Raw genomic sequence first — 25,915 nt, forward strand, 5'->3', positions numbered from 1 at the left:
TGGAGAAAACTGTCTGTAAAAAATCTGTATCTGCTGCTTCCTGCATATTGACATCAATGCCGTATCTCAGTGTAATGTTAGGCAAACATAGATTTAAGTAACACCTCAGAGAGATGAAAAATATAAAGGATGTCTTGAATTCAAAGATTGAATCATTCTGGTATTGTACCATCACTTGAAGAACATATTTTAAATGGGAATATATAAAATATGTTTTAAACAGTTTTGTAATACATTTGTAAAGACATAGGTGTCAAAGTGAAAACCCATGAGTCAGTGAGAATATATCTTCTATATATATGTGGTTGTAAAACTTCAAAAATATGTTCAATTATGTTTAATGACTTTTGCAGCCAGACTGGAAGAAGGTTTTTACCAAACAACATGGACTGTTACAGTATTTATTATCTAAAGAGGCCTAGTTTATATGCCCAACTCCCCTTTGCGTAGCTGGGCAATGAGAGACATGAGAAATGAATTTACAAATGCCCATAAAATCTGAAAAGTGCCATGTAAGAACTAGGTATTAACACAGTTAAATAATTAATGTTATCACATTACAGGAAACCTCAAAATATCATTATGAATCAGAGGCTATGGCTATATATTATATTATTACATGATGTCCAAATAAATCTTTTACTATTCAATCGTCAATACTGAGTGGAAAAATTAACATAGTTTTAGCCAAATCTAATCTATTATTTAAATAGCGCTTTCTTTTTTTTTTTTTATTTGGAAAGGGGGTGTGCTTCTTATGACTCAAGTATGGCTAACAAAGTCAAGAAATTTTTAAACTCTTATCAAAACCCAAGAAATTATTATCATCACCATTTAAGGTATACACAACTGTGGCAGAGAGAGGATAAACAGAGGTACAGGAAGGTTTTTCCAAAGTTAGAAAGTATGCCTGGTTCTGAGGTGGATATATGATTGTTTTAAACAGATTTGCCGTTCCACATGTATGCATATGATGACACATATAAGTGATGTAGTTGGCTCGCAACTGAAATTATTTTTTTAGGAAAAAGACTATAATTGAGAAAATATAAGGCCACAGGAAATAACAAAGAGGATAAAATTTAAAAATTCAGAATTAGGAGTCTGGATTTCCCATAAAGAGAGATTAATGTGTTCCACTCTGCTGGGAGATTTGCTTCACATGAGACACTCTTGCCTCTGCAAAATCTGGTGAAAAAAAATGAAATGAAAATTTAGTATTTGGCATAGTAAATGCCAGTAATTTGTTTTCCCTGCTGGTCATTGATACTTTGTTGATGTTTTGATATTTGTTGATATTTTAACAAGTTATTCCACGAACTACATCCCATTATATGATAAGCCTGGATATGGCAAAGTTATGTCCGTGTATGTGGGGAGGAGGATACTTTCTCCGTGAAGAAAAGCTAAAATAATTAACTTCGAAGACTTAAAGTAGTTTAGGCAAAATACATGTGATATACTGTAGGAAATAATCAGGATTTGGATAACGGTTAGGATAGGTTCTTGATATTTAATGTATAATTTCCATAACTCCAGAGATTATTTAAATAGAGATGCAGAAATGCTTTAAACAGAGATTCTTCACCGAATATAGTATCCCCAAGCAGTGCCAAAAGATGGGTGACCTAATAATTAAAGCAAGAGCCTGGAATGAGGAATTCTGGGCTTGATATTGAATTATTGTGCGACCTGGGGCCATTATCAGATGTCTTAAAGTGCACCTGTCCTGCTGTTTTCTATTGTCTAGTGGCAGGCTTATGGAGGTGCTCGGTAAAGAGTAAACAAGGATTAAGGAACTCAACCAAATTTAGTCAATAATTTTTAGGTGGGGTTATTCTTTCTGCAAAAGTTACATGCCTTTCCACCTCACAGAGGTATTACAAAACTGAAAAAATACAAATGATTTTTCAGTCTTTAAGTAGAAGTCTTGGTACATGTGAAAACATTTTTTACTCAAATGTGGTACGGTTTTGTGACATATTGTAAATTAGGAATATCTAGAATATGCATTAACTGTAACACTTCATAAAGGCAGTATAATATAGTCCTGATTGCTCAGTTGGGCTTGTAAATGTAATAAAGTCCTCTTTTCTAGCTGTTGTCTACCTTTATATGCCTAGTAATGTATGTTAAGTTTTACCTGTATGTACGTTCTCCTATGTGAAGATCCAGATCTTATCATGACTTATTTCAATCCTGCTTATTAATTACTGTAGTTTCCAGAGCATCACCTAAAGAGACACTATCTAAAAAACTTAGGCTTATAATGACTAAAAACAGGCTTATAATTAAATGTATTCCAGTCTTTGTAAATAAGATTGAAGCCCAGCATACTGCAACAGCTTCTCTATTCATTTTTATATATATATATATATAGGCATTTTATTGTTTTTTTCAGATATATGTAGCAAACTATTCTCTATATAAATACATGATCTCATGTCCAAAAGACCTGAGCACCTATGAGTACCAAAAGAAATTTTGAAAACCAATAATTGAAACTAATAACTTATGAAAAAATACTCTTGAATTAGGGTATTGTCTAGAGAAAATAAGAAAAGGGAGAACAAAGAACTTGGAGCATCTGAAAGCTAGATAGCTGAGAATATAGGAGAAACAAGAGAGCTGAGAGAAAAATGTTACTCCAGAAATCTGCACAGACATGGTACCAAGTTGACAGGAGTATCCCTTGCCTTGGAAAAATATGTGAAGTATACAGCTGTCTGACTGCTCACCTTCCCAGTTAAGGTAACAAACATTACTTAGTGTTTACACAAAAAGGAGGAATTCTAAGGAATCCTATCCTTGTATAAAGAGAATGACATACACTCTGGTAACATGGATAGAATTTTTCTAATCTGAAATATAGAACATCTTTAAAGAGGGTAGTGCAGTTTAAGGAATTTCAATACTTACAGGTGCAATTCCATGAGAAAGTTACAAGTTTTCCTATGTCTGTAGCAGCATTAACAGTAATAGCTGTTTCTCCTCAATAAAGCTGAAAGATTCTGCTGTACGTATCTTTCCACAGAACTAGAAAATTTGTCTAAATTTACTTGGAATTTCTTGGGCAGAGTACAAAACTGTTATTAACTAGAGCTTTTCTTCTCCAAAAATCTTTTCCTCCTGCTTTGTAAAGAATAGTATTTTATTGCCATAATTATTTTTCTAAAAGGTTGATGCTAAGTACTAACTGTGAGGTCATATCTAAGATTTCTAACCCAATTTATGTTAGCAAAAATGTTTTGTTTTTTTTCCTAAAAAAAAAATGTGGGAAGCTTGTTCAAAATCTGCACTATTTTTTTAAACCTTACTAAGTCCTTTGATGTCCTGTTTTTTCCTTCTTTTTCTATTTCCCCTTATCTTTGACTGACAGTATAATGTGACATTGTTAGGTGAAAATATCACACGTGCAGCATTTTGTATCTGATTTCATTTCAATAAAAATTCCATCCTTCTCACTCACAAGCAGTGAAGAGCTGTTCAAATAGGTAGATAGGTAGTTGTTAGAGAAAGAGCTCGTCCCTTGTAGTGAAGAAGGTTTATGTCCACTTTTCTTCATTTGTCTTCAAATTTCCATCTCAGTAATTCACAGGAAATATAAATGATATGACTTTGAAACAAACAAACCAAAAAACTCTCCAAAAAACTTACCCAAAGCCTAATTCTGTCCAGGACTTAAGAAGCAGAGATTGGAAAAACTTCCAGAGAAAGAATCTTCTGAAACACGTATTTCAGTCATTTATTTTCAGATTAGAATTATATATTGGCACTCTGATGTTTTCCAGTCTTACAAAAATGAACTACATTCTGTTCACTCTGCAATGACTATTAGCTAAAATTCATAATTACCTCGTACTAGTAAGAAGAAAAAGCATTATGTTGGCATTAAGGTCTTGAGTTCAACATATTAATAAAGCAAGAGAATTACTTGCATACAATTAGTATTTCCGTTCAGTTTGTTTAGTCTGTGCATAACTTGCACAGTATTGAATAAATTCTACGAGTTGAATGTCATTTAATCTATTGTGGCCTACATCTCAAGATTTTATTTCAGGTAACTCAGTATCTCTTCAGAAACTGTAGGTTTTTCTTCTGAAAAGTAATAGTCAATTGTGCCTTTGTAGCTAATCATCCTTTTCCTTTTCAGATAGGCAGAGCTTTGCCTGTTGTATGGAGGGCATACTGCAGGAAGAGTTACAGTTAGGGGGCACTAAATGAATAGGTCTTGCTGCAGTATTCTTGTGTGTCCTATAGACCAAAACAAATGTCCAGAAGTCTAAAGACAGACAAACATGGGAATTAGTGATGGAATTAATTCAGATTTGCTCCTAAAAGAGGCTACCCTAGAAAAATAATTGCATGTTCTACGAAAACGATCTTCCTTTTCTATCATATTCTACTAATACAATCTTGATATTTTTTAGTGTTCTTTTTCTATCAAGTACTGCCTAACAGCAGAGTTTTTGGGGGTAAAGCCCTTGTAATTTTTTCTTATGTGACAAACTTTTAAGATAGAGTGCTAGCAAAATCAGCTCTTTCCATTCCCACTGTGACCAGCCTTTAAATGAAAGTGCTTTTAGTGTGTTAAATGTGCTCTGAACGCAACAACTGAATAGGTTCTGTCAGCGGATTTGCAGTGTCCAAATTCTAAAAAAAAGTTTTGATATGAGATTTCTACAAAGATTTCCACCCAAGGGTGCTGAGGGAGCTGGCGGAGGAGCTTGCCAAGCCGCTCTCCATCATTTATCAACAGTCCTGGTTAACGGGGGAGGTCCCGGATGACTGGAGGCTTGCCAACGTGACGCCCATCTACAGGAAGGGCCGGAAGGAGGATCCGGGGAACTACAGGCCTGTCAGCCTGACCTCGGTGCCGGGGAAGATTATGGAGAGGTTCATCTTGAGGGCGCTCACGGGACACGTGCAGGATAACCAAGGGATCAGGCCCAGCCAGCACGGGTTCATGAAAGTCAGGTCCTGCTTGACCAACCTGATCTCCTTCTATGACCAGGTGACCCGCCTAGTGGATGAGGGGAAGGCTGTTGATGTTGTCTACCTGGACTTCAGCAAAGCCTTCGACACTGTCTCCCACAGTATTCTCCTGGAGAAGCTGGCGACTCGTGGCTTAGACAGGTGCACTCTTCGCTGGGTAAAAAACTGGCTGGATGGCCGAGCCCAGAGAGTTGTAGTGAATGGGGTGAAATCCAGCTGGCGGCCGGTCACAAGCGGAGTCCCCCAGGGCTCAGTTTTGGGACCGGTCTTGTTTAATATTTTTATTGATGATCTGGATGAGGGGATAGAGTGCACCCTTAGCAAGTTTGCAGACGACACCAGGTTGGGTGGGAGTGTTGATCTGCTCGAGGGTAGGAAGGCTCTGCAGAGGGATCTGGACAGGCTGGATCGATGGGCTGAGGCCAATTGGATGAAGTTCAATAAGGCCAAGTGCCGCGTTCTACACTTTGGCCACAACAACCCCGGGCAACACTACAGGCTTGGGGACGCATGGCTGGAAAGCTGCCCCGCAGAAAAGGCCCTGGGGGTGTTGATTGACAGCCGGCTGAAGATGAGCCAGCAGTGTGCCCAGGTGGCCAAGAAGGCCAAGGGCATCCTGGCCTGTATCAGAAATGGTGTGGCCAGCAGGAGTAGGGAGGTGATCGTGCCTCTGTACTCGGCTCTGGTGAGGCTGCACCTCGAATCCTGTGTTCAGTTTTGGTCCCCTCACTACAAGAAGGACATTGAGGTGCTGGAGCGTGTCCAGAGAAGGGCGACGAAGCTGGTGAGGGGTCTGGAGCACAAGTCTTATGAGGAGCGGCTGAGGGAACTGGGGTTGTTTAGTCTGGAGAAGAGGAGGCTGAGGGGAGACCTCATCGCTCTCTACAATTACCTGAAAGGAGGTTGCAGAGAGGTGGGTGTTGGTCTCTTCTCCCAAGTGACTAGTGACAGGACAAGAGGAAATGGCCTCAAGTTGCGCCAGGGGAGATTCAGGCTGGATATTAGGAAAAATTTCTTTACTGAGAGAGTGGTAACACAGTGGAATAGACTGCCCAGGGAGGTGGTGGAGTCACCCTCCCTGGAGGTATTCAAGGAGCGTGTGGATGTGGCATTGTGGGATGTGGCTTGATGGGCATGGTGCTGTGTGGTGTGGGTGGGTGTGGGTGTGTTTTTGTTTTTGTGGTGGTTTTTGGTGTGGTGTGGTGTTTTTTTTTTTTTTTTTTTAATGGTTGGACTTGATGATCTTACAGGTCTTTTCCAACCTTAGTGATTCTGTGATTCTATGGTTCTGTGATGTTCATCTCAGTCATGATAGCTTTGGAAAATATATAGTAAAAAAAGTTTCAGTGTTTCTGGGAAATATATGGCTACCAGTGAACTCACAGGCACCTTAGCAGTGAATTTCTCTCTCAACTTGCACTTTTGGTATCTGAACACTTTATTGGTCTGATTGTAAGTCACCATCTTCTTGATGGTGATTAGTCAGGCAGTGAACCAAGTTTATAGTAGCTTTGACTAATTGTATAGTAATCACAGGAAGTACTGTTAGCTCTGTTTCTTACATACAGTATTGCCAGTAAAGAATTGCTAGTAAAGTATTTAATAATATTTTTAAAATAATAACAGTTACATTTCTACAATTAGACTTCAGGTGTAACATTTTATTAAAAAATTCCATGCCTTGTTAAATACTACATTAAAAGTGTCTATGTTCGCATCTTTTGTATATATTCTTTAGAATGGGATAGAACTTTATTGTCATACATTTAGTTCAGTGGTCTCCCAACTTTTTTGATTGAGCACCCATATCAGTAAAAAATTTCTGAGCATACCTCCCCAATATATGTTTATTAATTTCTAAGTTATATACATGTACTATGGAAGTTCTAATTTCTTCCTGCACTATCATGGGTTATCTTGCACAGCCCCTGGGGTGAACACACCCCATTTTGGAGACCACTGGTTTAGTTCACATTTTGAAACTTTCCTTCAGAGCCACAAAAATGTCTTTCTAAGAGAACTGTGTCTATCTTGAAATGCATGTTCTGGTTCTTTCTCTAGAAAGGGTCCTTCATCAAAAGTGATGCCATTCTGAGCCGGATCATCAGCCTTATTTAGCTTCAGATTCTTGTACACTTGAGCACAGTGGGGAAAAAAAAAAGAAAAAAAAAAGGACAAATAGCTTTGTTCATTATCCTGAACTGCATCATTAAAAGAAATCCTTTCCTCTCTATTTATCACCTTGAAAGGTGTTCTGGGCAGGCAGTGACACATAGATAAGTTTTGCTGAAACGTAGTGTGATACAATTGTTAGCTAAGAGATTTTCTGATGACTCTGAGGGCGCCGGCAGCCCTTCCTGATGCTGCCCAGCTCCACCTAAGCAAATCAAAAACTGAAAGACCTTCTGCATTTGGAAAATTTCAGTGAAATTTTTTTTGGCAATACTGGGATTTGTTTACTATTGCATATGGTCTTAATACACTACTTAGATCTAGTTTTTTGAATTCTATACTGTATTCTTTTTATTATTCTGAAATGTGTCATTTCTATACAGTGTGAGCAATAGCAGTAACAAAATTTAGTGAGACATGCTGTCTGAATAAACTCATGTAGTATCCAGAAATCATTTCTGAATATCAGCAGCTGTCAGATATAAACGAATTATTTTTCTTAAAGAACTTTTCTTTTTCTTTACAACTCAAAATAAATAAGACTAAACTTCTAAAATACCTCCTTTTACTTTTAAAGTAAGATATACCCAAAAGATACTCATTACTTTGTTAATAGTGAGCTTCTAGTTTTCACAACCTAGTTAAATCTACAAAAGGTGAAGCTTTTATAAAAATTATACAATTATCTGCTAATTATTTTCACAATGAACACATGTATACAGGTAGGAGTTATCAGGAACAGGAAGCTTTTTTAGAAACTTTTAAAAGCTAAATTTTGCACATGTTAGTGACTAGAAAAGTTCAGTAAACCAAGTGGTTCATTATAAAAAAAAAAAAATTAAGATCACTTTTCTTTCTTTATTTGAATCTTTAAGGAAAAATGGAAAAAGTTTTTACTACTTGCTAGCTGGTAAGACTTTAGTGTATTATGTGGTATGCTAAATTTGCACTTTTCTGCAATTAATACACAAATTCATTCTCTACATCTATGCATATATATACACATTTATCTATTTTTTTTTTTATATTCTGTATATAAGAACTGTGATGAAAATGCCTTTATATCAATTCAGTGAAAAATATTCTGTAAGTAAGTAAGCTCATTATTTTATCTTTTTCCAATTGCTTAACTGGTTTTCTTTTTTTCCTATTCAGACTATTCTGAGTGAGTGGCCTTGCTAATAGCTTTCTGAAAATCCAGTTAAATTCTGAGTTTATCTTTTAATTTAGAAAATTTTCCATGGTAACAAGCTGAACTTTCTTGTTTTACACATAGAGTGGAGCCTTTTGCATGCACTCAGACAGTGATTATATTTTTTTAATAGTCTGCATATCTTTAATCAGCTTCCCCATACTGAAGGTGTACCTTGTTCTAAGGATAATGAATTGCTTCTTATGCTTTCACAGTTTTGGTGGTGATAGTAGATTTTTTTGATGGAGGTTTATAGACATTTATACAACAAACAAATGCTGTTTATTTGAGTTTTAGTTGCACTACCTTCAGTATTAAGGACTGCAAAAAGAAAATTCTATCTTCTTTAATATTTTTTCTGACTTTTATATGTGATCATAGTTAATTGTTTACACTAAATTTTATTCTCCTTCAGAGTTTATATGACATACTTCCATATGCATAATTGTCATTCATGATTTCTCAATGTACGCTTGTGTTAATTTTTTGGTTTCCACATTTTCTCTGGCGGTTAAAAAGCACACATATGCATTGGTAGGGTAAGTTTCTATCTTTCAGAAAGTCTTTTGTAATTACAAGGGAAATAGAGAAGGAGACACCTCAGGAAGTTAGACATTTTAAGTATGTGAGACAAGGATATATATTTTACAAAGGAAAAACTTTACTGACACCAGGGACTTTTTAATTTAAAAAACGGTATGTGTTTTTAAACTGATACATCAGATTTTTGTCTCTTATGGATCTGTAAAGCTCCATTAACTACCAAATTAAATATATAGAGAAAGGTTAAATTTCAGCTATTCAAAATATATTATATAGGTATCTATTTTCAGAGGGGCTTCTTATGTCAGAAGGACCCATTCATGGTGAATGAACCTGAATAATCTGAATGCCTGTGGAACTTCTGTTCTTCGTTGTATTTTGGACACAGGTAACAGTCACCCAAGCAGGTTACAACTAACCAGTATCAAGGTTGTATAGCAGGGTTTTCAAATCCTTAAAATAAGTAGGGACAGATTCAAGAAGTCCAGGAAAAGGTATTATGTGATGTTAACTTACCATTATATATTTTTTTTACAATTTTGCAACTTTCAGTTTAGCTATAAACTCTTCTCACATTAAATAGACTTACTCATGTGAAGAGCTGTGTAAATCAATTGTCTGAGGCAGTACTTCCAAAATCCAGTGGAAACAGTTTATTTTTTTTATCATCTACTTTACTTACTCTTTGCGGTGTGGTAAGAATCATCACAGAGCCATGAAAGGCAGGGCACTCTTAGGTGAACTGTCTTGTGAGCAACTACTTGAATTCAGAAGGGTTATCAAAGAATGTCTTAAAAATATAAGAAGTATTTGTAATTTGCAATAAATAAAGCAAAAAGTTTACGCAGACCACTTGTTATGTCTCTGAGAGATATTTCTAATAATCAATAAAAGCTAAACAAAAATTTGTCCTAGTTTTACAAGTATAGTACACTGCCTGTACCCTGCAACACTTTAAAGGTTGCAGCGATTGAGAACAAATCTTCATGTGATTCACACAAAATCAGAGGCAGAGGCAGGGAATCTCTGATACTTATTGAGACAAAGACAACAGGTAATGGCATAAAAGCAAAAATGGGGATATTGAAGGAGAAGATACAGTATTGAGGTTCAGAGGCAGATATAAATTACTGGGTAAAGAAATCACATGAATTTTTTTTATCATCTTTTATTGACAAACTGGATTATAGACTTGAACATAAAATATTAGCATATTAGAATATTATAGTGTCATATTACAGTAGAACATTGCTTTCACTACAATTATTGCTAAACAGAAAGTACTCTGATATTCACCATAAAACACACATGTTTTGTTCATCAGTCAGTTGACAAATTCAGTGACATCAATCATATATAGCCATTAAAACCCTAAAGGTGTACATTTTTCTCCCTTTATCTCCAAAGAAATTCAGTATTAACCTGTAACATTTCAGTATTTTACGTTTGCTGTATCAGAAGCCTTCCTAAACTGTAAATAAGTATAGCTAATAGCTTCATCTTTGCAACTTCTTATATTTATATTTTCATATGAATGAAGATTCATATTTTAATCACTCCTTTTTTGCTCCTTAACCAGACTTTACAAAACCAAGTGTTTGGTTTAATTTGTGATTATTTTTTTTTTTCTTCGGGACTTCAGACTATGGTATTGAAAGCAAATGTCTGTTAGGAATATTTCTAATAAGTATAAATAATAGAAATTAGGAGTCAAACACTTAGCTTTTATCAGGACCATTCCACTATAGAATGACATGGCTTTCCTTTGAGACCTTTGCTATGAGGCTACCCTGAGAAAAGGCAGTAAACACAACTCATAACTCTACCACAGCATACACGCAAAAGAGATGTGCTTTACATCCCAACTCTGCCCCAAAGGATGGACTCACGTGTTCAGGTGGAGCAGCAGACTGTGTCTAGAACACCATCCTGAACTACTTACCACACACAGCTAGGAGCTGCAAGAGTCATACGGTTTCTTATTAAGAACATAGACAAAAAGCTGTGCTCAGCATTAGTCTCACTCATGACCTCAATGGCTTCAGTTCCTGATCATAAATGAGGACTCTTCTTCTCAACTCCCTCCTCTCTCCCTGTTTTCATGCTTGTGGTGTGGCTTTGAACAGACTCTTCACCAGAGTATTGCTTCTCGGATGGGTAAAAGTGGTGCAGGTTGGGTGGAAGTACTGACATTCTTGCTAGATGCTAATGGGAGGGAAGGAATCATCCAGCAGCAGCTGAATCCTTTTGTGTTCAGTATTGATCAAATAAGCACATTTTGTGAAAGTGCAATACAACTGTATGATAATTTCACATATCTTAGTGTGATTTTTTCTTTCAGTTAAGCAATATGGTCTGTCAGAATACAGAGGAAGCGATAATTTTTTAGCTGCTGTAGTTTATTCGTGGTGTCATAATAATCACTGGAGAAATAGGACAATCTCGTCTTTAGCTGAGGTTGCTTATCAGTTCTACAGCTTCATACAGGAAAAGTTAACCAATAGCGTATTCAACAAAGATATGAATATCAAGGAACCAATAATAAAGCTTTTATTGACTTCAGCAGACTATAAATTTAGTGCCTTAAAAATGTCATTCTCAAGCAGAAAGGACACAGTTTATGTCCTTTGCATTATTTGTAATGTGAGATGCAACCTACAGTGAATAAGGATATCACTTTGTTTTATTTAAGATACGCTACTGTAAATAACCATACAGACTTTGATTTGTAAATAAATGCCCTTTGTAGTCTTTAAAAATAGATAACACTATTTTGTGTAAGTCTAACTTTTACAAGTTTCCTTTAAAGTTTTCTGTGCTTCAGCCATTGGTTCAATGGGTTGGACAGTGGTTACAGCAGAAAAAATGCTGACATGCGATACACCAATACATATGCACAAAAAAATGCACAGTGATAAAAGTGATCTTTGTGTTCTACTATATAAACTCTTGTCTTTTAAGACATTAGTGAAGGCAATGATATAAGTTACTTCTTGAACTGTTCTTTCAAAGATAAATAGAGGAGTTTCTCTTACTGTAGTTACTCTTTTTACTCCAAATACATTATATTTTTTAAAAAATTATAAACTTGGACACAAGAAAAAGTCTATTTTACTTTGTCAGAATAACTAAACATGAATATTCTATTATCTTGTATGAGGTGGTTCTATTTTTGGTCAATGGCATTTTAATCCTTCACATCTTGATTAAGAAAAGTTAGAGCTTGGTTTCTCAATCTGCTACATGCATTTTGTATGTGAATTAAATGGTAAACTTTCTTTTTGCAGTCAAGACTTGTGGATCCAATCTTCAGGGACCTGGAGGCACTTTCACATCACCCAATTTTCCATTCCAGTATGACAGCAATGCTCAATGTGTGTGGGTCATCACATCTATCAATACTAATAAGGTAAGTTTAAAATTCTGGCTTTGCTTTAAAAAAAAAACACAAAAGCATATGTAGACCATGACATTTTTCACTAATGCGATTTATGTCTACAGTCCAGCTGCTGTACTTGGTGCATTGCAGATATTTCTAAGAAATGGCTGATATTAGATGGGTATGGACAGATGTTAAAACCTGTTGTTTCCTCTGAGTGTTTTGCTTTTTGTATGCCAAGTAGATGACATCATGTTTTTATGTGATTCTCTAAATGAATTCCCAGAAGCAACTACCCAACGGTATGAAGCAGTGTCATGGGTCCACTAATATTGTGTTATAATCAGTAGAGCTGTTTTGTGTATAAGACTGTTTATATCAAGTTTGGCCTTAGACTATGTGAGAAATCACTGAAGTTCATGAATTCACTTTCACTTCATGAAGGACTGTTCTAAAGTTGTGTAATTTATTTCACAGTCTGAACCACTGTATTAAAATCCCATATACTTTATACCTACACTTTAAACCAAAAGTACTAGGAGTTCTGATAATGCCAGATGAGTCAAAGTAGAGCAATAAAGCTAAGTTATGACACCAGTTGCCTTTAAATTCGAGAGCTAGGCACCTGGCAGCAATAGCTATATTCTATTTCCAGGTGTATCATTTTATCTGAACTGAGTATAATGGACTTGTTTAGATGTAATAAAACAAACATTAGCTGTACAGCTCAGGAATGTTTTATAAAGGGCTATTAACATCTGTGTTTGCTGCTACAGGGATATATTCTACCTCCTAATTTCTATCTTATGTTGCCATCTCCGTCACACTCCATTAATTGATCAGAAGCCTAGAAGGCCTACCCCTTTACACCTGAGTTTATTAACCAGGAGGCCAGAGGACTCAGTGAAAATGTGATTACATTTCAGAAGCCATTTAGCTACATTGGTGCATTTCTCTCTCTAATCTTACAAAGTCTTGTGTGGAAGCCATCCTTATGTTCCACTTTGGAAGAAGAAAGAAGGATATTTAATCAAGTGATTAGAATATTCATAATGAAGACAGTAGATGTGTTTGGGGGGGGAGGGAGGGTTGTTTGGTTTATCCTTGTTCCGAGGACTGCTAATCCAATTTATCCAATTTATAGATCATCAAAAATGTGTCAAGAGTCCTTGAAAGGTGATACAGTCCCTGTCCCACAGATGGGCACAAGGTTCAAAAGTAATAGTTAAGATCCATTTCTCTGGCCCAAAGAAGCTTCATATTTTTATTTCTATAATCAAAAACTTTTAGTGAGCAAGACAAAATCTGTGCACATCTAGGATTTCTGAGAGAAAGTTCTGTCAAATGTGGCAGTGGATAAAATTTAATATTGCATTGTTTGAGGAAATTAAACACAGCATTGAAAAAGTGCTTTAAATGGCTTGAAAACCACCACTGAGCTGTTGTATAGAATGAATTTAAGACCTTTTTGGCCATATTTTGCATAAAATGGTTTCCTTCCTTAAATGCAACAAGGGCATGTCTACATAACAAAAAAGCCAAATAAAATTCTATACATTCTACCAAAGATAAAAGCAAAACTTTAAGCTCACAAACTGGTATGTACCTACTGGCAAATCACAGGTGACTACAGGGTTAAGATATTAATGACTTGAGGACTGTTAAGGATTGCACTCAGGTGGAGGTATTCATGTCTTATTGTTGTCTTCCTCCTCCCTCCCCACCAATTCACAACATGGCGATGCAGTGTTATCTTCAAAACCTCAGAACTGTGGTTTGACCAAAAGTGTTTTTTACTGGAGCATTCAAAAAAATTATTCCTCAGTATTGTTTTCCTTACAATTTTCCAGTTTCTGATTTTAAGGAACTGAATTTAAAGCTGAGTGCAGAAAATTAAGAAGTGAACAAATTCTTTGTCTCTGGATGTCAGTGTGGTTCACAGAGTTACCGAATGATTGACATTGGAACGGACGTCTGGAAATCATCCAGTTGAACTCCCCTGCTCAAGCAGGGCCACCTAGAGGCAGGTGCCCAGATGGTCTTTGAATGTCTCCAAGGATGGTGACTCCACAACCTCTCTGGGCAACCAATGCTTGTGCTCAGTCACCCTCACAGTGAAAAGCTGTTTCCTGATGTTCAGACAGAATCTCCTGTGTTTCAGTTTGTGCTCATTGCCTCTGGTCCTGTCACTGGGTACCACTGGAGAGAATCATAGAATCGAATCATAGAATTGTTTAGATTGGAAAAGATCTTTAAGATCATCAAGTCCAACCGTTAACCTAACACCACTAAACCATTTCCCTAAGCACCTCATCCACACATCTTTTAAAAACCTCCAGGGATGGTGACTACACCACCTCCCTGGGCAGCCTGTTCCAGTGTCTGACAACCCTTTCAGTGAAAAAGGTTTTCTTAGTATCCAATCTAAGCCTCCCCTGGTGCAACTTGAGGCCATTTCCTCTTGTTCTATCACTAGTCACTTGGGAGAAAAGGCTAGCACCCACCTCTCTACAACCTCTTTTCAGGTAGTTGCAGAGAGCCATAAGGTCTCATCTGAGCCTCCTTTTCTCCAAGCTAAACAACCCCAGCTCCCTCAGCCGCTCCTCATAAGACTTGTGCTCCAGACCCCTCACCAGCTTCGTCGCCCTTCTCTGGACACGCTCCAGCACCTCAATGTCCTTCTTGTAGTGAGGGGCCCAAAACTGAACACAGGATTCGAGGTGCGGCCTCACCAGAGCCGAATACAGGGGCACGATCACCTCCCTGCTCCTGCTGGCCACACTATTTCTGATGCAGGCCAGGATGCCGTTGGCCTTCTTGACCACCTGGGCACACTGCTGGCTCATCTTCAGCTGGCTGTCAATCAACACCCCCAGGTCCTTTTCTGCGGGGGAGCTTTCCAGCCACTCTTCCCCAAGACTGTATCGTTGCATAGGGTTGTTGTGATGCAAGTGTAGGACTCGGCACTTGGCCTTGTTGAACCGCATATAATTGACCTTGGCCCATCGATCTTGGTTCCATCTTCTTTACATCCTCCCTTCAGGTGTTTGTACACTCTAAGAGCCTTCTCTTCTCTGCACTAAGCAAGCCCAGCTCTCTCAACCTTTCCTTATATAATAGATCACAGAATCACAGAATCACTAATGTTGGAAAAGACCTGTAAGATCATCAAGTCCAACCAACAAACACCATGCCCATTAAACCATGTCCCACAATGCCTCGTCCACACGTTCCTTGAACACCTCCAGGGATGGTGACTCCACCACTTCCCTGGGCAGTTTATTCCAGTGTCTCACCACTCTCTCAGTAAAGAAATTTTTCCTAATATGAAGTCTGAACCTCCCCTGGCACAACTTGAGACCATTTCCTCTTGTTCTGTTACTCGTCACTTGGGAGAAGGGGCCAACACCCACCTCTCTGCAACGTCCTTTCAGGTAATTGTAGAGATGCTCCAATCCCTTAATCATCTCAGTGTCCCTTCACTGGACTCTTTCCAGTAGCTGTATATCTCTCTTGTACTGGGGAGGTGCAGTTGTTAGGCTTGTTTTCCTTTCTCTCAAAACACTTAGGAGATCAATTTATTTCATGTGTATGAATTCCAACTCTAATGAAAACAAAATAAACCCCTTCTTTAGTCAGAGTACAGATTACTAGTTATGTATTGTGTTTACATGGTAAGGTTTTTGGTAGCAGCGGGCTGCAGGGGTGACTTCTGTGAGAATTGATCAGGAGCTTCCCCCATGTTGGACAGAGCCAGATCTAGCTGGCTCCAAACCAGACCTACTACAGGACAAAGCTGAGCAAATCAGGCAAGCTGGTGGCACCTGTGTGATAACATATTTAAGAAAGGGTAAAAAATATTGTGCAACAGCAGGTGAAGGAGAGGAATGAGAAAATGTGAGAGAAACAACCCCACAGACACCAAAGTCAGAGAAGAATGAGTGGGAGATGCTCCAGGCACCAGAGCAGAGATTCTCCTGCAGCCTATGAAGAAGACCATGGGGAAGCAGGTTGTCCTTCTGCAGCCCATGGATGTCTATGCTGGAGCAGATATCCACCCTGCAGCCCATGGTGGACCCCACGCCGGAGCAGGTGGATGTGTCCTGAAGGAAGCTGTAACCCCACAGAGAGCCCACGCAGGAGCAAGTTTCCAGCAGGAACTGTCGCCTGCAGAAAGGAGCCCACACTGGAGCAGGTTTGCTGGCAGGACCTGTGACCCTGAGGGGCCCACACTGGAGCAGTCTATTCCTGAAGGACTCCACCCCGTGGAAAGGACCGATGCTGAAGCAGTTAGTGAAAAACTGCAGCCTGTGGGAGGGACCCATGTTGGAGAAGGTCATGAAGAACTATCTCCCATGGGAGGGACCCGACACTGGAGTAGGGAAAGAGCATGAGGAGGAAGGAGCAGCAGAAACAAAGTGTTACAAACTGACTACAACCCCTGTTCCCTGTCCCCCTGTGCTGCCTGGGGGAGAGGAGGAGGCAGGAGAGTTTTGCTACCAAAACCTTACCATGTAAACACAATACATAAGTACTAATCAAATCAAACTGATTCATGCATGCACTGAAATATTGTACTGAACAAGCAGAGGTTCAACCTATGAATTCTGGTTCATCCCCGAATATTAAAACTACAGTTTTCATGCTATGCTAATATGCTATTTTGTAGTATTTACAGTTTCAGAAAAAAATTCCAATATAAAATAACTTTTAAAAAACCTTTTGTTTAAACTATTGCAGCCATGACCTCTGACTAAAGATAAAAATGCTTGTATTTTTTTGTAAAAGAAAAGTCTTCTTAACTTTTTCAACTGCTGCTTATTGAAAGGCGTACTCAGATTCTGCTTTAATTTGAAGTATTTCAGGATAATTGAACAACTTTCATATAGGAAATTTACAATAAATTTATAAAAAGTTAACTTTGTGAGACTGTTTTACCCAAATATGTTTTAAAAAACCCTAAATACTGAAGTAAGACTGACATTTATTTTACTGTGGTTGTGGAAAATCGAAGAGCAAACCTTGAGTTAGCCTAACCTAAACAGTACATTGCTGGCTTATGTTCAACTTGCTGTCCATGAGGAGCCTCACCGCCTTTTCTGCAAAGCTCCTTTCCAGCCAGTTGGCCCTAAGTACATACTGGTGCATGGGGTTGTTCCTCCCCAGAAGCAGAAACTTCCATTTCCTTTTCTAGAACTTCTCCAGCCTGTCAAGTTCCCTCTGAATGAGAGCACAACCCTCTGATGTATCAGCCACTCCTCACAGTTCTGTATCATCTTTGTATTTTCATGGCTTAATTCCCTTCCCCTCCCCAGAAACAGTGCATTTTTTCTACTGCTTTTCTCCTAAAAATTTAAAACTGGTTTTCTTTTCATTGTTTCTATATCAGATCAGATGCTTGAGCAATATTTCTTACCAATAAACAGCTGGAAATATTGTATATAACTATTTATGTTATCACATTTGGTTTATTCTGTCTCGGATATGAACTGTGTGCACAGAAAGCTGCTTCAACACAAACCATAATAACTTTACCTACTTGTTATTAAGAAAAGAAAGTGTCTTTAAATTTCCCTGCACTAAATACCTACCATGTCTCATCTTACCTGATTAAAGACTGGGTGGATTTATTTAGCATTTTTTGCTAAAGCTGGTAACCATCACAATTTGATGTTCTAAAACATTAAATGTCACTTCTTGAACTTAAAGAATTATCATCATGAAAGCATTTTCATATTGTTATAAACGTTGCAAGATTTTCTGTATTATGTTGTCTGAATGACAAAACCTCATTTTGTATGTTTTATTGCTTCCATAACTCAAATATCTACTGCTGCTTGTAGTTACACAAATTCTGCAGCTGTTCCTTGACCTTTTCAGAAAATCTTTGATGTTAATTTTAAAACACAGAATGAATGACACACATGATAAAATTCCAGACAGTGAGGGAAAGAAAGCTGTTATCTACTATTAATATGCATGTCAGATAAAAAACAACAAATAAAATGAAAGACACATGTAGATTTGTGGATTATAAATCTGCAGATTACCTGTTTGACAGATGGAGTGAAATCATATGGCAATTCTTCATTATAAGCATTCTTAAATTATGGTGCTTCAAATGCTCTGGATATTTTGCCAATATAAGAATGGTGAATTTAATTCTTTCATTCTTAACTAATACCTAAAAAAATACAAAATTTCTGTGTTGTGTACAAGAACATTAGTTTGCTGTATCCCTCTGCTTTAGCTTAACAAAATAAATTGTCCTCATTGCTGATGAAGTAAGATGACTGTTGCCAGCACTGTACCAAGGCACAATTGTTTTTTTGTATCTTCACCTGCTTCCTTTTCATTTGTTACAAGGTAAAGTTTGAAAGTTGCACAATTTCCTCAGCTTCACTTAATATAAAGGGCTATTGTTTCTTAGACAGTGAATGCCCTGGTTTGTTAGGGTTTTTGCCATATATAGTATTCACAGCTTTAAACCAGACCTGTTAGGCAGTATTTGCTAGATAATTGTTTTCATAGCATAAGCATGCTAAAGCCAATTTAGGCCAAGAGAAAGCCAAATAATGCTGAGATGCTCATTGTCAGATCAGTACAAATCCTGTGGTTTTTTTACTAGTAATGGCAACAATGCTATTTGCTGGGCTGCATTAAAATCTAGTTCATGTTGTTTGCTTAAATAGCATGTGGGATAAGAAAATTGCGATTGTGACTCTCTATTTTGTCCTTCAAAAGGATGGGCTACAAAATGGTGAGATTAACAACAGGCTAAAATATCAGTGAAATCTGAATTAGGGCTAATGTTAACCAGAGTTCAAGTCTTATGAATTATACTTGCTGATTTTTTTTCTAATCCACAGTGACAGAAACACTGTGGAAAACATCACTTCTGGAATGACAGCCTTTCTGATAGATCTCAGCCATATTCATACCTCATATCATTCACCACCATGCATTAAGAAGGAGAAAAATAAGCAAAAGGGTTCCTTTAAAAAAAAGACCATGCTGTTTTCCAAAATTGTAAGAAGAAATTAAATATATAAGCTCATTGTTAAATTTAGATGGATCAGACAACTAGGTCCTGGTTGTGCTAATTTTGCATGACAGGGATTTAAAAAAATGAAATCTTACATGATTACATGTTATTTTTTGTTTGTCACCATCATATTCTAAATTTTTCATTCAGTGTATTTCAAGCATAAAAGTATTCTTACTACCTGCATAAATGTATTCTTTAAAATATATTCTTTAGTATATAGGTTTCAAAAGTTTTCCAGTGTTCACATTCTTATCTTTTTATAAGTTGCATTTTGAATTAATTTTGAAATCAATAATGATTTATGTCTGAGAGTTGCGAGATAGTTGGGTTTTGGGTTTAGGTTTGGGGTTTTTTTAATTATTATTTTTGCTAGGTTTTTTTGAGGGTGTCAGATATCTGTTAGGAAATCTATAATCTGAATTTTGTGGTAATGGCAGAGCTTACTGAAAATTTATGACATCTGTTTCCAACTGCTGTAGTCCTCTACTTTCTGAGAAACTGTTGAAATAGTTCAAAATATCTGGGAAACTCTTCACATACTTTCTGCAAGTCTGAAGAAGTTTACTGAGGGAATAACTTGCAACTGTTACTGAATTGATATTAAATATGGTTCTCATTTAATCACTCTATATTAAGATATTCTTAATCTTTTTTATATTCTTACATTCCATTCTTTCCTTCCTCCTTCCTTATGTCATGATGTTGCTGTTTTCCTCCTGCAAAAATTTCATCTTTTCATTTCTGAGTTTTTGTGCTTTTTAGGCCAAGCCAAAAATAAGCAAAACAAATTCAGCAAAAAGCTGAGTGTTTACATTTAATTTACCACAGCTGTGTTATTTCATTAACCATGTCAAAACTGTCAGTGGAACATTTCCTAAGCTTGCTGTGAAGCCTAAACCCAGTTGCCATCCGTATTTATTCACATTGACAGTATAAATCTCAAGCAGGCTGGGTGCTTTAGCATGAGCTCAAGCACTCATTTCATGAAGTCTGTTTCAGTCAGGCCTGTTGGAACAAACTACACTGCAGTTCTTTTTACAAGCAAATGACTCAAACTTGGCTTTTCCTAAGCCTAGTGTGAAGATGTATTGCGGGTGTTACCATCAGTGAAATGATTAGAAAATATGAGCATACTTAAGCTCACTCTTAACTATATATTTTAATCCTGTTTTTCATCCATGCAGATTAAAAAAACTGGTACTGTATTTATCAATAGGAGATAATGTACTTTTATTCTATATGAAATTAGAAAGCGTAAAAATATTTCAGTTCTCTTCAGAAGACATTCAATTTCTTTATAGTGTTAGCTACACTATTCTTCCATCTTGTTCATCATCCAGTTAAAAAAATCTGATGTTTTACACTCTGAAAATATGATCTACCCATAGGGAATGGGTGAGATATTGTGCCTATTGCAATAACTGCAACAGGAGTAATTACTCCTATTTCATCCATTAGCAATTTTGGATTCTAGCCATAATCTGAATTTCAGGTATTAACTCCAACTTTGGTTAAAACTTTAGATAGAATTAAAGGCTGAATCTGAGTTTTAGTTCTGTTTGACTTTCTATAAGTTCCTAAAATTGGTCTAAGTTATGTCTCCAGTACACTTCGAATACAAACATATTTTCTTATTTGTACTTATGATGAATGTACAGAACCAAGCTAAAACTTTTAAAAAGGCATATGTATATGACCCAGAGACTTTGATAGGAAGTTTCCAGTGCTTGCACTGTAAGCAATTGATATGTTTTAGTCATTTTTGTTCAGTGAATTTTTGGCACAGAGCCTTGTCACTTTTCCTCCACGGTTGAGTTCACTTGGTTGCTCTTGTGAGTGATCTTTATAGTAAATTTTTCTGCTCAATATATACCTTTTTCTGATATTTGACTGGGAAATGGAACTGCTGATTGTTTGTTTGTTTGTTTGTTTTCTATGAAGTGACTCCTACAAAGGTTCATGGTACCATTCTGTGGTGGGTTAACCTTGGCTGGCTGCCAGGTGCCTACCAGGCTGCTCTATCACCCCCCCTCCTCAACAGTACAGGGGGAGAAAATATGATGAAAAATCTCATGCGTCAAGATAAGGACAGGAAGCTTACTCACTAGTTACCATCATTTGCAAAACAGACTTGACTTGGGGAAATTAAATTAATTTATTGCCAATCAAATTAGAGTAGGATAATGCGAAATAAGAACAAGTCTAAAACAACACCTTCCCCTCACCCCTCCTTTCTTCCCAGGCTCAACTTTGCTCCCAACTTCTCTATCTCCCCCCGGCAAGCAGTGCAGGGAGGACGGGGAATGGGGATTGTGGTCAGTCCATAACAGTTTGTCTCTGCCACTCCTTTCTCCTCACACTTTTCCCTTGCTCCAGTGTTGGGTCCCTCCCACAGGCTGCAGTTCTTCATGAACTGCTCCATCATGGGTCCTTCCCATGGGGTGCAGTCCTTCAGGGGTGGACTGCTCCAGCGTGGGCCTCCACAGGGTCACAGGTCTGGCGACAAGCCTGCTCTAGTGTGGGCTCTCCACGGGGTCACAGTTTCCTTCAGGGTACATCCACCTGCTCCAGCATGGGGTCTTCCATGGGTTGCAGGGTGGATATCTGCTTCACTGTGGACCTCCATGGGCTGCAGGGGGACAACCTGTGTCACCCTGGTCTTCTCCACAGTCTGTAGGGGAAACTCTGCTCTGGTGCCTGGAGCACCTCTTCCTCCTCCTTCTTTACTGACCTTGGTATCTGCAGAGTTGTTTCTCTCACACATTGTCACTTGTCTCCCTCAGCTGCTGTTGCACAACATTTTTTACCCCTTCTTAAATGTGTTATCACAGAGGCGCTACTAACATCACTGATTTGCTCAGCTTTGGCCAGTGGTGGGTCCATCCTGGAGCCAGCTGGAACTGTCTCTGTCCAACATGGGGACATCTCCTGATGAATTCCCACAGAAGCCACCCCTGCAGTCCCTCCCTGATACCAAAACCTTGTCATGTAATCTCAATACACATTCACAGTGCAAACTGAAGGTGATGCTTTCAGGAACATCCACTGAAACTTAAATCAGTAATATCACTTCTGTGTTTCTGTCCCCTTCAAGATGTGTAGCTGCTCATCATGTTAGGCTGACATAAGTTAGTGACCTCTCTGTTTTCTTTTGGAACAGACTGCTTACCCTCAGTGGGATGAAAAAGGGCAGACTTCCATGGTGCATGCAAGGATAACCTTTTTGGCTCACTACTGAATGGAAGAACAGAAGCAGGGGCAAGTTAATTAGAAGTCCTCAGCTGCTTTCTGTGATTGCAGTCATCTTGCTGTTTAAGAACAATGATTTTTTTTTTTTTTTTTCAACTCTGACAGTGAGCTTAGTTTTATGAGGGAAGGACGATCATGATTTTTTTCATTGTTGTTTTATAGATTGGTTGATTTTTTTCCTGCTTATACCTATTACTATTTTTTTATAAAGGTCTTGGCAAGTCATACTTTTTTAGGCTATCTGGAGCATCATTTTTTCCCTATCTGTGGAAGTGAAAAAAAATGTCTTTAGGGCAAAAGGGCACAAAAAGTTCCAGGGTTTTCCTAACACATCTCCTTGGAAAGCAGTAAAATGGACTGATGGGTTTTACTACAAAAATAGCTTTTGAAAAAGTAGAAGATGGAACTCATGTAGCCTTATGTATTTAAAGTTAATTTAAATACATTTTAAGATTACTTTTGGGTATTTTTAGAAATATTCTTAGATTCGAGTCTTATATGCTTTTGCTACTAACTCTGCTGTATGATCTTTTAGTCTCAGCTCTTTTTATTTATTATCTACTGGGAAGATGTTATAATGAAATATATTTAATCTCCTTCATAACATCAGAAGCTTAACTAAATTGCTATAAAAACCTTTCAACCTTAAGATCAATGTTATCAAAGAGACATAGCATCAAGTGCTCAAATACCACTAAAAATCAGTGAGGAAATGAATTCCAAATATAACAAATCTTCTTGAAAACAACCTTCCTATTAATAGAATGTACAAATCCCTCTATTAGGAGAAAGAAAAAAGACTAGAATGTTTGTAGCTCTTATTGCTGTTCAAACCTATGCTTATCTGGGAGTGACATTCATCCATAATTTTTTCAAAGTAACATTGGAGAATGTTTTTCTAAGACATGTGAAATATATTCAAAGGACTAGATTAGACAAGAGGAACCTGAGTTGAGAGTTTGGAATATTAACAGTTGTCTGATCAGCTGAATGGGCAGGTACTGTGCATATCCACTGCAAAAATGATATTACTGAGAAAAAGAATTCCATATGTTCTTCTATACTGCCTCATAGTCTTGGTACATCTGGTGAATATACAGGTCAAAACCAGACCTATGTTGTGAGTTTAAATGCCTTAGGGGTTAAGTGGTGTCTGCCTATGATTTTATGGATCACAGCTTCAAAGTTGGGAAATCCATTTATACTGTCTTGGAAATAGTCTTAAACCTCATCATTTAAATGCTTTTGTGAGGAAGCCCTCAGATGTCAATGGACCTATTAGAGCAAGTCCAGAGGAGGGCCACAAAAATGATCAGAGGGCTGGACCACTGCTGTGAAGAAAGGCGAGAGAGTTGGGGTTTTTCAGCTTGGAGAAGAGAAGGCTCCAGGGAGACCGTATTGCGACCTTTCATCATGTAAAGGGGGATTAAAGAAAGATGCAGAAAGACTTTTTACCAGGGCATGTAGTGGTAGGACAAGGGGCAATGGTTTTAAACTGAAAGAGGGTAGATTTAGATTGGGTATTAGGAAGAAAGCTTTTACGATGAGGGTGGTGAGGACAGGTTGCCCAGAGGAGCTGTGGATGCCCCATTATTGGAAGTGTTCAAGGTCAGGTTGGATGGGGCTTTGAAAACCTCATCTAGTGAAAGATGTCCCTGCCCATGGCAGGGAGGGTTGGACTAGATGATCTTTAAAGGTCCCTTCCAACCGAAACCATTCTACAATTCTATGATTAGTACTTACATTATAAAGTACTTATGTATAAACATTTTAAAGATTTTATGCTTAATTCAATATTTATGCATGTCTTTAAAAAAAAAAAACAAAAACAACCACCACAAACCAAACCTGCTTTATTGGCTTTTGTAAACTTCAATTTATTAGCTTTTTGATCTCTGGTCTACAACTTTTTGTTGAAAATTAATATTTAGAGATATTTCAAAACTGTTTCCCCCTTTTTTTTTACAGCTGGCCTTGTTGCCATTCTGAATTTTGGCAGCCTAAGAAAACAAATGTGATCTTAGGTTAGCTATGTCCAACTTCCTAATATGGGTATACATTTCTTTTTAACCACATAGCTGTGTGTTTCTATAGCCCTTAAGTTGTAATCAATTGCATCTTTCACCTTTCTCTAAAATCTACCATTCCTTTAATTTATTCTTTAAGCTACTAGATCAAATCCTGCCCAGGCAGGGAGTTGTGTTCAGCTAGATGTAATAGAAAATAATTAGCATGTTATTCTCAATAGTCATCCCTGTCTTTTTCACAACTGCAGTAAAGACAACATGGAGGTATAATTTTATGGAAGAGGGAAACTTTATGTAGATCAGTGTCATCTAGCTTTAGTCAACAGAAGGTTAATTGCCATAGTAGCTAGACTTTTTATTTTAAACTCTCTCTCCAGTTAATGACAAGATACTAGTTTCACTAGAGTTACAAATCCTAATGTACTGATTAATTATTTATCCTAAGATGAATGTCCAAAACAGGCAAGATTAATTTCTCTCCAAATAGCTTATCTGTAGAAAAGCACTAGCTGTGAAGGTGATAAGTGATCATTTTTGAGCAGATGCATAATTTTCAGTTGATTCAATTTTCACAGAATCACAGAATGGTTGAGGTTGGAAGTGACCTCTTGTCCAACTCCCCTGCTCAGGCAGGGCCACCTAGAGACAGTTGCCCAGGACCTTGTCCAGATGGCTTTTTAATATCTCCAAGGACAGAGACTTCACAACTGCTCTGGCCAACCTGTGCCAGTGCTCAGTCATCCTCACAGTAAAAAACTGTTTCCTGATGTTCAGACAGAGCCTCTTGTGTTTCAGTTTGTGCCCATTGACTCCGGTTCTGTCCCATCAGTGAAAAGACCCTGGGTCCCTCCTCTTTTTACCCTCCCTTCAGGTATTTAAATACATTGATAAGATCCTCTGTGAACTTTCTGTTCTCTAGGCTGAATAGTCCCAGCTCTCTCAGTCTTTCCTCATAGGAGAGATGCTTGAGTCCCTTAATAATTTTTGCAGCCCTTTGTTGGACTCTCTCCAGTATGTCCAAGTCTCTCTTGTACTGAGGAGTACTGGAAACCACATCCAGATGAGTTTCACCACAGCTGAGCAGAGGGTAAGAATCACCTCCCTCCACCTCGACTTCTTGTTGAGAAGGGCAACAAAGCTGGTGAGGGGTCTGGAGCACAAGCCTTATGAGGAGCGGCTGAGGGAACTGGGATTGTTCAGCCTGGAGAAGAGGAGGCTGAGGGGAGACCTCATTGCTCTCTACAATTACCTGAAAGGGGGTTGCAGAGAGGTGGGTGTTGGTCTCTTCTCCCAAGTGACAAGTGACAGGA

General features: G+C 37.8%; 1 protein-coding gene across 3 annotated transcripts in view; it reads left to right on the forward strand.

The window, feature by feature from the left end:
• CSMD3 (CUB and Sushi multiple domains 3) overlaps positions 1-25,915 on the forward strand; it is a 731,455-nt gene that overhangs the window by 324,414 nt on the left and 381,126 nt on the right. For all 3 annotated transcript variants that reach the window (XM_059815714.1, XM_059815715.1, XM_059815716.1), the window contains one exon: positions 12,190-12,311. In XM_059815714.1, coding sequence (XP_059671697.1) covers positions 12,190-12,311 — 122 coding nt within the window. The remainder of the gene's footprint in view (positions 1-12,189; positions 12,312-25,915) is intronic.

Source organism: Gavia stellata, chromosome 3, assembly GCF_030936135.1.
Source record: "Gavia stellata isolate bGavSte3 chromosome 3, bGavSte3.hap2, whole genome shotgun sequence".
Taxonomy (NCBI): Eukaryota; Metazoa; Chordata; class Aves; order Gaviiformes; family Gaviidae; genus Gavia; species Gavia stellata.